This window comes from Polypterus senegalus, chromosome 6 (genome assembly GCF_016835505.1).
Source record: "Polypterus senegalus isolate Bchr_013 chromosome 6, ASM1683550v1, whole genome shotgun sequence".
In the NCBI taxonomy this organism is placed as follows: domain Eukaryota; kingdom Metazoa; phylum Chordata; class Cladistia; order Polypteriformes; family Polypteridae; genus Polypterus; species Polypterus senegalus.
The window spans coordinates 188,677,751-188,690,985 of NC_053159.1; the positions used below are offsets into that span (position 1 = coordinate 188,677,751).

General features: G+C 44.2%; 1 protein-coding gene across 4 annotated transcripts in view; it reads left to right on the plus strand.

Moving 5' to 3' along the window:
- The window catches only part of pde1a (phosphodiesterase 1A, calmodulin-dependent), a 477,351-nt gene that overhangs the window by 374,069 nt on the left and 90,047 nt on the right, over positions 1–13,235 (plus strand). For all 4 annotated transcript variants that reach the window (XM_039757737.1, XM_039757738.1, XM_039757739.1 and 1 more), the window contains one exon: positions 12,287–12,400. In XM_039757737.1, the coding sequence (XP_039613671.1) occupies positions 12,287–12,400 (114 nt within the window). The remainder of the gene's footprint in view (positions 1–12,286; positions 12,401–13,235) is intronic.

Consider the following 13,235-nt stretch of genomic DNA (forward strand, 5'->3'; position numbering starts at 1 on the left):
ACAGCTAGTAATAGATAAATGGAACTTTATACATCCCCAGGGGGAAACTTGGCTTTTTATAGAAGCTCTTTAAATAAATAAATAGGTAATTAGATAATTAATGATTACAAAGAAAGAAAATTGCTGACTTGTCAGTCCCAGTCCCAGTGAGGTGCTATACAGACGTATTGCTGTTGGTGTAAAGGACCTCCAGGTTTGTTCCTTGACACACTTCTCCTGAGTAATTTATTGACTGAAAGTTCTCCGTGTTGGTGTGTCGGAGAGGAGATGTGCTGCACTGTTCATAATGGCACTCAGCTTTGTTTTAACTCTGTCCTTGTCTAGAGTGCATCCCATAACACTGACTCTGCTCTTTTAATCAGCTTGTTGATTTGCTGGGTCTCCATTGAAGTGATGCTAGCAGCCCAGCACACCAACGTGATGGATGTCACTTCTTACATTAAAGGAGTGCAGTCTCCCAAAACAAAATAGTTTTTTTTTCTGTTGTTCCGAGTCCACTCTAACCTGTCGTTGATGTGGACCCCCCAAGTTCTTGTTGGAGTGCCCCATCTCCACATCCACTGAGTAGTGACCAGACATGGAAGCTCTTTGGTTCGGTGAAAGTCAATAAGCAGTTCTGTGGTTTTGCTGATGTTAACTTGCAGACAGTTCCCAAAGTTCTCCCCCTGACTCCCTTCCTCTGCCTCAATGCCCCCCATAAGCGCAGAATCGTCTGAGAATTTCCTCAAGTGACCTGACCTGCTGTTCTATTTCTAGTCAGAGGTGTCACAGAGTGAAGAGTGAAGTAGACAGGCCTGTGCCTTGTGATGCTCCAGTGTTGCCCAGACGGTCCTGGACTCTCCCAAACCGCGGTCTTCTGACAGATAGGTCATTACCCAGGACACCACCTGTATATCTCTGAGCTGACCCCTTAAAAATGGCAGGATGGTACTGAAGGGATGAGGCATTTCATCATTATTTAATCTTTCCATTTCTCAAAGCAGTAACCAACTACATGGGGGTGCTTTTGATGGCCCAACTCTTCTCACACTATTTGTGGTCTCATGTTTTGTGTTTTTTTTTATCTGCCCGACTGGATTGTGACCATTGCATCTTCTGACCTTTGCACCGGGCAGTGCTAAAATTGTCTCAAAATGATGCTACACTGAAGCTCCCCACGGAGCCCAGGCCAGCTGTGCCACACTTGGCTGATCGTCCTCTTAAGAATATGACGTGAGCTGTGTCCATTTCCTCATTGAGAAGCTTTTGAAGTTCAAGTGACCGTTTGACCCCGAGATTGTAATGCGGTGTTTGGTTAAAATATAAAATGTCTGGGAAATCATTGACTTCCTCCAGCCAAGCTAACAAATTTCTTGCAACCTTCACAAAGGGTAACTTGCAAACATGTCAGTTGGAATATAAAATAAGATCGGATTCCCGTGATTCTGCCTTTCACATCTGCTGCTAAACTTGTTCCAGATGTGAGTGTCTGTTTTCTTATTTCGTGTCGGACCCTGTAGACATTTCCCAGTACGGAGGACACATGACGCTGAGGTTTTTGCATGTGGTACCCGCTTCACGGAGCTTCTGTGGCTCTGAGTTGGGTTTTTTTCTTCTTGGAATCCTGCATCTCAGTCCTGTGGGGGACCCCCCTGGACTTTTCATAATCTGTGAGTCATCTTCCTAGTAATTCATCTCTTAAGTTTACAGTAAATACCTGCACGCTTCCCATTTACTCATGTGGCAATAGATGGCGCAATACCTTCGCTTAACCCGACACAGACAGATGCAGGAGGCACACTTACAAAACACAAGTGATTTTGTTTGATCTCTCTTCACCTCATGGGAAACGCTTTCCTCGTTTCCCACAGGCACAACACAGTCTCAAGCAAAGCACACAATACTCGGTTCTTTTCTTCTTCTCCTCCTCGGCAAACTTCCTCTCTCTCCTCCGGACTCTGCTGGCCTCTTATATAAGTCAGCCGGAACTGCTCCAGGTGCTTGTTGCCCCACTTCCGCTGCATGTCCACACGGGCTCAGGAACAGCTGCAGCTCCCCCCTCGGCAGCTAGAAGCTAAGTCACTGAGGGGCCTGTGGGGGTCTTAGTCCGGCCATGTTGAGGCACAATTATCATGAAATCGGTACATTCAAAATAAAAAATATACTGTTTCTTTTGCTAATATTTCATATTACTATTTGTGAAAATATGCCAGGTTTTGGATTCTGCATAGAAAATGTGTAAATACATGTCTACTGTATATGGTTCTGATCTTTGAAAACACATCGAAAAATATCAATTGTCATATTTTAGGTCAAAATAATCATAATTACAATTGTTAATAAGAAAAAAAAGAGAACCGACACTGAAAACGTTTTGGGGCACATCCGTGATCCGGTACGATGTAAAACAAAAAGAGAAAATGAAGGGTCTTTATGCAAAAACAAAGCAATGTTTTTTCAGGTGGGAGTCCGAGTAAGAATACTATGGACGTAATAATGAAGTGCTTGTTGTTAAATAAAGGTGCTGTATAGAATAAAGATGAACAAAAATAACTGAACACTCACAATGAAAGGCGCCATAAAGAGTAAATTATGGCGAAAATAACCAAGTGCTTATTATAAGGCGCTATATAGAATAGAGATGAATAAAATTAACTGAACGCTCACAATGAAAGGCACTATACAGACTAAATTATGGAGGAAATAACCAAGTGCTTATAACAAGAACTGCTGCATAATACAAAGACTGGCTAAAATAACTGTACACTTACAAAAGGCACTATATAGAATAAAGTTTGACGGGCATAAGCAAGTGGTTATTATAAAAGGCACTAAAAAGAATGTAGATGTGAATAGTATGTGAATTTCCCCTTGGGAGTAATAAAGTATTTATCTATCTATCTAGATTGACTGAAATAATTAAGTGCTTATTGTTAAAGGCACTATATAGAATAAACAATGACAGCAATAACAGATCATTCACAATTAATGGAACTCTGTGTAGTAAAGAGTGATGGAAATACCCACATGCCTATTTTACTTGACGCCATATTGAATACAATTTGACTGAAATTGCCCAGGGCCTCGTATACAAGGCACTATATGAAATAAAGACTGAATGAAATTCCCAACAGCAATTTGAACATTTCTTTCAATAGCATGTTTTCATTAAAAAAAAAGTGTCACTAAATGTGCTTTACAAGAAATAGAAGAAATAAATTATGATAACAAAGACAAATAAATAACTCACTACAGACTTGCACGAGTGTCCACACTACTTACTGTACGTTTTTGGGTAAGGAAGTTGCCGGGCGGGCGGCGGGGTTCCCTGTTTAATTTTTCTCTGCCCCCCTTTTTTAGTGGTGACGCCCAGGACTCTGTCCACATGACTGTGAGATGTTTTAACCCTTTGGGGCTCTCATCACTCCGAGGTAGTTGGTGTTGTCCCACCTTTCATGCTGTTAGGCCCTCGTCTACCTCACATGTCCCCCCTTTCTGTTTTTCGCGGTGCACACGTGACTTTTCTGTTTAATGGTCCCTGAGTACATAAAGTGTGTGAGAACTAGAAGTGAGTGGGAATCCAACCGCTGTCCTCGGCAGGCCCAATGGCGGGTGCCCCCCTGACACCTGCTAGGGGGGGATTTTGTCTGACTTTTATGGCTGGTTGCTTTTCCTTTCATTTAGTGTGTGTGGAGTGTCTGTGTCCTTTATAACTTTGGTCGTACAAACAGCTCATTAAGGACATTATTACTTTCGGAAGCTGTGGGTGATGTTGTGTTAATGATTGACCAGGCAGGTCATGCTGGCAAGCTTGTGAAGTGTACTGATGTGAGGGTGTCATGCTTGTGAGGTGCAGGGTCACTCAAACAGGCATGCAAGCTGGAGATGGAGACCTCCAGGTACCTGCTGGGTCCCCTTCTCTTTCTCAGTTTCACAAAAAAAACCCTTACTTCCCCCAAAGACTCCAGCCTTTACAGGTTACCAGTGCTTGTGTCCTGAGGCACAATTCAGTGGTGCCCACTGGCATGGTGCACTGGCCAAGCTCACATTTGAAGGTGCTGGGGTGGGCTGTGAGCTTTTCCATCCCACGAGCCCATTAGTTTTAATTATTCCTATGTGAACTCCGGGCATCAGGAATGCTTCATCTAAAAATTCTGTTTTGCTTTTTATATGTTGCTTGTCCCATGTACAGTTGTGGCCAAAAAGTTTTGAGAATGACCCAAGTGTTGGTTTTCACCAAGTCTGCTGCTTCAGTGTTTTTAGATCTTTGTGCTGGATGTTTCTCTGGTAGACTGAAGTAGAATTACAAGCAGTTCGGAAGTTTCAAAGGCTTTTATTGACAATGACATGAAGTGTATGTAAAGAATCAAGATTTGCAGTGTTGGCCCTTCTTTCTTTTTCAAGACCTCTGCAATTCACCCTGGCAGGATGTCAATCAACTTCTGGGCCAAATCCTGACTGATGGCAGCATAATCAACGCTTGGAGTTTGACGTAATTGGTTGGATTTTGCCTCTTGAGGGTTGACCACAAGTTCTCAATGGGACTAAGGTCTGGGGAGTTTTCTGACTATGGACCCCAAATTTTGATGTTTTGTTCCCTGAGCCACTTAGTTCTCACTTTTGCCTTATGGCTCGGTGCACCATCATGCTGGAAACTGCATCCTGGGTCACCAAACTGATGGCAGCCCATTCTTGCATCAGATCTGAGAATGACTGAGATTGGAACTGGATGTCGCCAACATGCAGCCCTGACCCAAACATCCAGCTCCGCTCTGTTCTGCAGCCTGCTATGAGGACAATACTTTAACTTGGCATCAGCTCTCAGAATCACTGAGACTGGGAGTTGGCATTACCAACGTCCAGCTGTACCCCAAACATTCATCCCCACCCACTTTGGAAGGCTTCTTTCAGGACAGTGTCTGAACTTAGCATCAACTCTGAGAATGATGGAGACTGGCATTGGGCTCTGGTAATGTCCAGCCCCGCCCCAAACATCCGGCCTTCACTCTGGTGGGCTGTGTTGAGGAAGGTCTGAACTGTGCATCAGTTCTGGGTTTTGGTTTAGCCAGGTACCTTCTCTGGCTTATGTTTAATTTTCTTATTTCTATCGTCGTTTTTCAATATCTTTATAATATTCTTCTATAATTTTTTTATGTGTTATTTGTTATTTTTATTCAGTTTGGTTATTGTTTGGCATCTGTGTTGGTGTCTTTCAGTTCTATGGGCAGCACCACCTGTCCATCTGTATAAAGGTTTATTGGAATTACAGTCCTTTGTGGTTCATTTAAATGTGTTCTGCTACATTGCGGTGGATTCTGAATATTGCGATTTTATTTTATTTCATATTTTTTTTGCTCTGCCACTTAGGATTATTCTTGCAGAGTATGTTTTTGGGCTTGATTGCTTTGGATTGCCTCGTAGGCAACTTCTTTTGCCATCTATTTTTATCTTTTGGAATATTGTGTTCTTTTCCTTGGTTCTTGTGAATACATCCTTTTTTTATATCTGAAGATTCTTTGAGGGGCTTGTCTCTGCAAGCTGGAGTTTTACAGTTCTCCCCCTTGTGAAGCATATTTATTGTGATTTTCTGATTTTTCAAGAATATTCTTTTAGTGAGAAGCTGGTGGTAAGGCTGTCCTCCTGACATTGCAAACAATCTTTGCTTCCATTTGGGAGACTGGCATCATCCCAACTGACTGGAAAACGGGACTTGTCGTCCCTATCTGGATTGCTGCAGCTACAAGGGGTTAACACTGCTCTCGGTGCCGGGTAAGGTCCTTGCTAGGATTGTCCTCAATAGGATTCATTAGGGCTGTTCGATATAACGATATATATCGGATGACAATATGAAAACGTCTATCGCTGCACATTACACTAACGTTTGTTTCGTGGTGTCGCAAAATAAACTGTTTACGGCAATATTTTTTTCATTGTTTTGATGGCCACCACGTGGATGCAGACACACTAGCATGGCTGATGAAGACGAGGCAACACCAGTTAGCTCCACACAGAAGGACCTTGTTCCTAAACGGGGGGCTACCTCTGTAGTATGGAGATGGTTTGGATTTGAAGAGTCTGACACGGACCAGAAAACGGTACTGTGCAAATTATGCTGCAAAAACCGATTGCTACCACAGACTCCAACACGACAAACCTCTTCTACCACCTCCGCAAAAAAGCACGTGAGCGAGCATGCAGAGAGTTTACAACTGAGAGGCAGGCCACGTAGGATATTACAGTTGTAAAGGTACTATTTAAACGAGCGTGTTAAAAGCTTGGAAGATTAATTGCTACCAAAACAATTTGCTTAAGGCATAATTTTCCCTGCAGTGTTTGCTGTCAGCGTTAATCTTGTTAAAATTACGTTTACGCCACAACTGCATTTACACGGCAAATCTCCGTTAACGAGTTACCGCGGATCGCCCGTGCTTGGGGCTGGGCGGCATCAACACATTAGCGCCGTCCAGTCCCCGCACGGGCGATCAGCTGTAACTCATTAACGAAGATTTGCCACACTACCATGTGCAAATTAACATTTTACTAGAATGTAGCCTAAAAAATATTATATTTAATATTATATATTTAATATATTTTTGTCGTAAGCCTTATTGCTTATCTGTCCACCCTGGCCATCGGACCTTACTCCTATTCTATGTTAATTTATGTTGACTTATGTTTATTTTTTATTGTGTCTTCTATTTTTCTATTCATTTTGTAAAGCACTTTGAGCTACATTTTTTTGTATGAATATGTGCTATAGAAATAAATGTTGATTGATTGATTGCTGCTACAGTTTGAAGTACAATGTTTACATTTGGTTTTGACAGTTAATGTTAGACTTGTATTTATTTTGTTTAAAGGGTTTATTGGCCGTATATAGTTTAGTTGTTAGTGCTTTGATCCTTTTATATTTAATATATGTTGTGAGAGTTATTGCTGCTACAGTTCACATTTTGTTTATGTCAGGTATTTTATATAGCAGTATTTTATATTGGGCCTTTAGTAATTTGTTTTTGAAAAGTGTTTTATATTTGATACATTAACATTTTATGTTTACATTCTAAGTCAAACATTTGCTCAAATGTTCTAAATAAAAGAACAGAAATAATTACAAGTTGAGTACTTCTCATTTTTGATTTTTTTTAATTTAAATGAAAAAAAAAAAGGAGTGGTGATTATATAAACTATTCACTGAATACAAAGAAAATGTACTATATCGTGATATCGGGATATGAAATGAAATATCGGGATATAAGATTTTGGTCATATCGCACAGCCCTAGGATCCATGATTATTTTACTCCCTAAGAAGTCTACCATCGACCGCATCCTGGCACACTGAGGGTTCTCATGGAGCACAAACCCGAATATCAGCAGAGTTTGTTGCAGCCTTTGTTGATTTTTCGTAAAGTGTTCGACTCAGTTGACCGAGCTGCCCTGTGCGACATCCTGAGGGTTCGCGGGATCCCCTCGAGGTTGCTGGATATCATGGCCGGCCTGTACACTGGTACTGTGAGTGCTGTGCAGAGTGGAGGCAGATCCTCTGTGTTTTTCCCAGTTGATTCTGGGGTCCGTCAGCGGTCTGTTCTGCTCCAACTCTGTTCAGTGCTTGTATGGACTGGGTGATGGGCAGGGTTGTGGGGTCCAGCAGCTGGGGGGCATCTGTTGGTGAAAAAATATTCATGGATCTTGACTTTGCTGATGATGCTGTGATCTTCGTGCAGTCAATGGAGGCTCCGGTTGGGGGTCTTGAGAGACTAAGTGAGGGGTCTGAGTGTCTGGGCTTATGAGGGTCCTGATAAAAACCAACACCCAGGCCTTTAATGACTTGTTGGGCACGGCCATCAGCAGTGTGTCTGTCTGCGGAGAGAGTGTCGACCTCGACATTGAGATGTTTACTGACCTCGGTAGTGACATTCATGTGACTCTGGTGCCTCTTCCTATGAAGTCAATAGATGGATTGGGAGAATATGGGGGGGTCATGAGGTCGCTGGAAAAGGGTGTGTGTGGTACTCCTGATATCTCGGCAAAAGGATGAAGGTCCAAGTCTTTAGAGTCCTGGTGCTTCCTGTTTGAGAGTCATGGGCACTATCCAGTGACCTGAGACAAACAATGGACACCTTTGGTACTGTGTCTCTCCGGAAAATCCTTGGGTACCGCTGGTTTGACTTTGTATTGCTCACAGAGTCCTGAATGAGGCACACGACCTGCATGGTGAGGGAGCGTCATTTATGGCACTACGGCCATGTGGCACGTTTCCCAGCGGTTGATCCGGCTCATAGGATCCTCAAGATTGGGGACCAGAGTGGCTGGACCAGGCCAAGGGGTCGCCCGCGTAACACCTGGTTGCGGCAGATAGAGGGTCATTTCAGGAGGGTGGGACTGGACTGCGTGTCTGCCTGGGAGGTTGAAAACTGGGATCCCGAGTTGTTTCATCGTGTTGCGAGTGCGTCAACACGCTGTACCAGTGCGTGCTCCCCAACTTGACTTGACTTGAGAAGTCAAGGAAAATGACCCCTTTTATTGGCTAACTAAAAATATTACGATATGCAAGCTTTCTAGACATCTTGCCTGAAGAAGGGGCCTGAGTTCCCTCCAAAGCTTGCCTATTTTAATCTTTTTAGTTAGCCATTAAAAGGGGTCATTTTGCTTGAATTCTCACTACATCCATAATGGCTAACACGGTACACCGCCCTAGTACTAAGTATATTCTCATTTGTCCTGGTGCAGGCTGAGGCCAGCCTTTAGAATGGGATCTCGGGCAATTTGGTGAGGATATCGGCATGGTTTTAGCTCGGGTTTGGAGTATTCACACCTTTATGATTTGGGTGCTGCTACATGAGGACTGGGATTAGGCATCATCTATGTCCAGCCCCGCCCACTTCAGAAGACTTCCATAAGGACAGTGTCTAAACTCCGCATTAGCTCTGAGTGAATGAGTCTGGGATTGGGTGTCACCAATGTCAAGCACAGGCCCAAATATCCAGCCCTGTCCCATCTGGCAGGCTGCCTCTAAGAATGACTAAGACAGGAATCCAGCCCCTCCCTAAACATTCTGTCCCACCCACTTCATAAGGCTCCCTTAAGGACAGCATCTGAACCGAATGACTGAGACAGGGATTGGGAGTCACCAATGTTAGTGCTAGCAACCTGCCTTTGAAAATCATCAGAGAGGAGCAGGACCACCGGTAAAGAATCCAAAATGTATACCTGTTGAACGATTTGCAACTTCAAAATAGCCTAAAAACACTCCCGTTCTTTCAAAGTTTTGTGAAAAAAAATCTCTCTGACCTGTTGTGTCCCATTAGGAGGTGAAACACTTACCTTTTCTGTCAAAAGTTCTTGAGCGCATTGTAGCCTCCCAGCTCACCAATTACTTAACGTCTAATAAGTTGATGGAACCCTTTCAGTCTGGTTTCAGGGTGTGGCACAGCTATGAAACTGCTCTTCCTCGGGACAGACCAGCATATTAATTCTGTTAGACCTCAGTGCAGCATTTGACACTCAGGTCAGACATGACATTCTACTGTCCAGAATGGAGAACAAGCGGGTATCTTCTGTGGCACTGCCCTCCAGTGGTTCAAGTCCTATCTGACTGATAGGCAAGAGTTTGTTAGTCTTGGCAACAGCAGATCCAGCTCAGCGCCAGTCACACAAGGAGCTCCTCAGGGCTCTGTCCTCGGCCCTCTTCTCTTCTGTATTTATATGCTTCCCCTTGGCCATATTATTCGTAGCTATGGACTGGGTTATCATTTTTATGCAGATGATACTCAACTCTATTTCAATGTTAAAAGTGGAACTTCATCAGAGATTTCTCAGCTCACAATATTGTACCTGGATTGTAGCAGAACTCTTTAAAATTAAACTGCAACAAAACCGAACTCCTGCAAATTTGGGAATAAAGTGCAACTTAATAAAATGAGCTCCTTCCCAGCCCATCTTGGCGGTGATCTCATCAGACCCGCCTCTACTGTAAAGAATCTCGGTGTCATTTTTGATTCCTCCCTTTCTTATTTCGCCCACATAAATCGCATTAAGAAACTTTCTTACTTTCGCCTCCATAACATATCACGTGTTCGCTCCTTCCTCTCCTTCTCTAATGCTGAGAAACTTGTCCCTGCTGTTATCACATCCCGGATCGATTATTGTAACTCCCTACTGGCAGGTGCCCCTTCTAATCTTATATCACAGCTCCAGTTGATTTGAGTCCTTACAGGGACCAGCAGCAGTGAGCACATCACACCCATCCTGCTTCGCCTTCACTGGCTCCCTGTGTCTTACAGGATTGAATATAAAATATCTTATTAATAACCTACAAAGCTTTAAATGGCCTTGAACCAAACTACATCAGTGACCTTCTCCATCACTATGTGCCCGCCTGCCCACTAAGGTCCTCTGATACTGGCCATCTTGTTGTGCCCCACACTAATCCACACTCCATGGGTGACAGCAGGGCCTTCAGCTGTATAGCGACCAGACTCTGGAATGACCTACCGAAATTAATCAGGTCAGCTGACTCCATGAATTCTTTTAAAACACTACTCAAAACTCATCTGTTCAGGAAGGCTTTTAGCTCTACTTGACTTTATTACCCTTCTCTCAGTTTACCTCCATGTCAAGATGTTCATGTAACCTGTATGTGTGTGTGCTGGACCTTCAATTCTGTTGTCTGTTAGGCTTTTTCTCTGAATTTACTATCTTACTCTTCTTTATTTATTTATTTGGTTTAGTACAATGCTATATACTGTATACCCTGCCGTTCTTTCTTAAAATTTGTGAAGTGCCTTGAGCATGGGAAAGGCAATCCATCCATCCATCCATCCATTATCCAACCCACTATATCCTAACTACAGGGTGTGGCAGATTGTTGGGGTCCTTACCTGGCCGAGATTCCTGGAAAGGGGCATTTATAGCTTCCAGGCCACGAGGGGGCAACCACCCTGGACTAAGAAAGGACCGTGGGAGAAGAGGGAAAAGATTTTAATTTGTTGGGACCCGTGGCCACCGCCAGGGGGCGCCTTAAGCCTCGTCGGACCCGGAGAGCTGTTACTTCCGCCACACCAGGCAAGATGGCGGATGAACCTGCCAGGGACGCCCGGAGTGCTTCCTGTGCAAAGGACAGCACTTCTGCCACACCAGGAAGTGCTGCCGGAAGGCTGTCATCAGCCACCTAGAGCACATCCGGGCGGGAATAAAAGGGGCCGCCTTCCTACAGTCTAGGAGCTGAGTCGGGTGGCAGAGGGACAACGCGTCTGGGAGAGTGGATTGTTATTATATTGTGATTATTGATTAGTTTTGGAGTATTGTAGAGTGGAGGTGCTTTGTGCACTTTTTTATTATAATAAATTAATTCTTGGACTTTTATCTGGTGTCTGACGCATTGTCTGAGGGGTCAAGGGGACGACAGCGCCCCTATCTGTCACAACGGTCACGGGGGTCTGCTAGAGCCAATCCCAGCCAATACAGGGCGCAAGGCAGGGCACAGACACCCACACACCAAGCACACACTAGGGACAATTTAGGATCGCCAGTGCACCTAACCTGCATGTCTTTGGACTGTGGGAGGAAACCGGAGCACTCGGAGGAAGCTCACACAGACATGGGGAGAACATGCAAACTCCACGCAAGGAGTAAGCGAACCCAGCTCCCCTAACTGCTAGGCAGCAGCGCTACCCACTGCGCCACCGTGCCGCCCGCGCTATATAAATAAAATGTGTTATTATTATTATTATTGTTGTTTGACATGGCATGCATAACTTCAAGTCCTTCTGATCATTTATTTCTGTTGCTGACCACCCAAACCAAACCAAACTGTTGCTTGTTTGTTATTCCGGCACAATCTTTTGATTTTGATTCCTGTTTTGTGTATGGCCTTTGGTGTTTCTTTGTGAGGTTTTTCTGTTTCGATCTTCGACTGCGTCTCTTCGCCTGATCCTTTGCACTCTCACTAGTGTTAATACTACAACAGCAGCCAGCTTTGCAGATCCCAGGGTCCTTTTGATCTCTTGACGGTTTTTCAGCTTTGTTTGCGCGTTCCTGTTCGGGTCATCAAAGACGCATGTCAGTACCTGGTGTAAAGTGGGCCATTGTTAGACTGGGTTAGACTGCTTTCCTGTCCAAAGTTGGTTCCAGCCTCTCACCAATGTTTCTGGAGTAGACTTGGACTTCCTATAGCCAGATAACGTTTGGAAAATGGATGGATGAACCTGTGGAGGACTTCAGGGTGGTGGCCGCCTCTGTGAAAGGTACAAAACAGTGTTATGTTACTGTAAATATCCAATGGCCTTCTTTTACCCTTTCTATTTCAGATTACGATGTCTGGCAAAGCAGCTGGAGAAGGGCGAAGTAAACATCCTGGACCTCAAGAAGAACATTGAATATGCAGCGTCAGTGCTGGAAGCGGTCTACATCGACGAAACAAGGTAAAGTCTTCAGTCACACAGCACCTTGTGTCTTTCTTGCCCAAGTTCAAGCTTTTTTGTGTCCCCAGTACAGTGAAATTCTTACTTGTGTGGCTCCTCAGAACATCTGAAAATAACACAAGGAGATTCACTTGAAAGAGACCCCAAATATTCTGTAATAACTCTCGCAATGTGCTCCTCCGTATACGGAACTTCGAACAAGCCGGGATGCCCCCGCTGCGTCTGAACGATGAGGTAGGTGCCAGACAGCCGTTGCGACATTTAACCTCCTTTTGCAACTTCTTGGTGCGTACCGCCCGTACCCCTTCACTCAGTCACTCGACTTCTCATCAGGATGGTGGTGTACAGTATTGAGCAGCGCGTCTTCTTGGGGCAAACCTATTAGGTCACCAGTTCGTTTAAGTGATGTCAGAGTGAATTTAGGAAGAAATTTGGTGTTGGCGACGTACCCTCACAGAGTGTTATTCAGAAGATGGTACGGAAACCGGAAAAGAAGGGATCATTGATCCCTTCTCATAGCGGAGGCCATCTGAAAATGGATGGAGTGCAACATGGTCTGCAGCAGTCGCCTACGAAATCTCTTGAGATGCCCAGCACGCCTTACTCAACATGTCAGAGAGCTGCAAAAAAGAGCAAAATTGCATGCGAATTGTGCCAATGTCGTTCAGGAGCTCAAAGCAAGTGATATGGAGAAAAGAGTCAGATGCTGTCACTGGTTCCAGGCGTTTGTGAGGGACAATGAAGGAATTTTGGACATCACGTGGTTCTCAGATGAGGCATGGTGCCATTTGTCAGGTTATGTTAACTCGCAAAACACCCATATACGGGCCGCTGA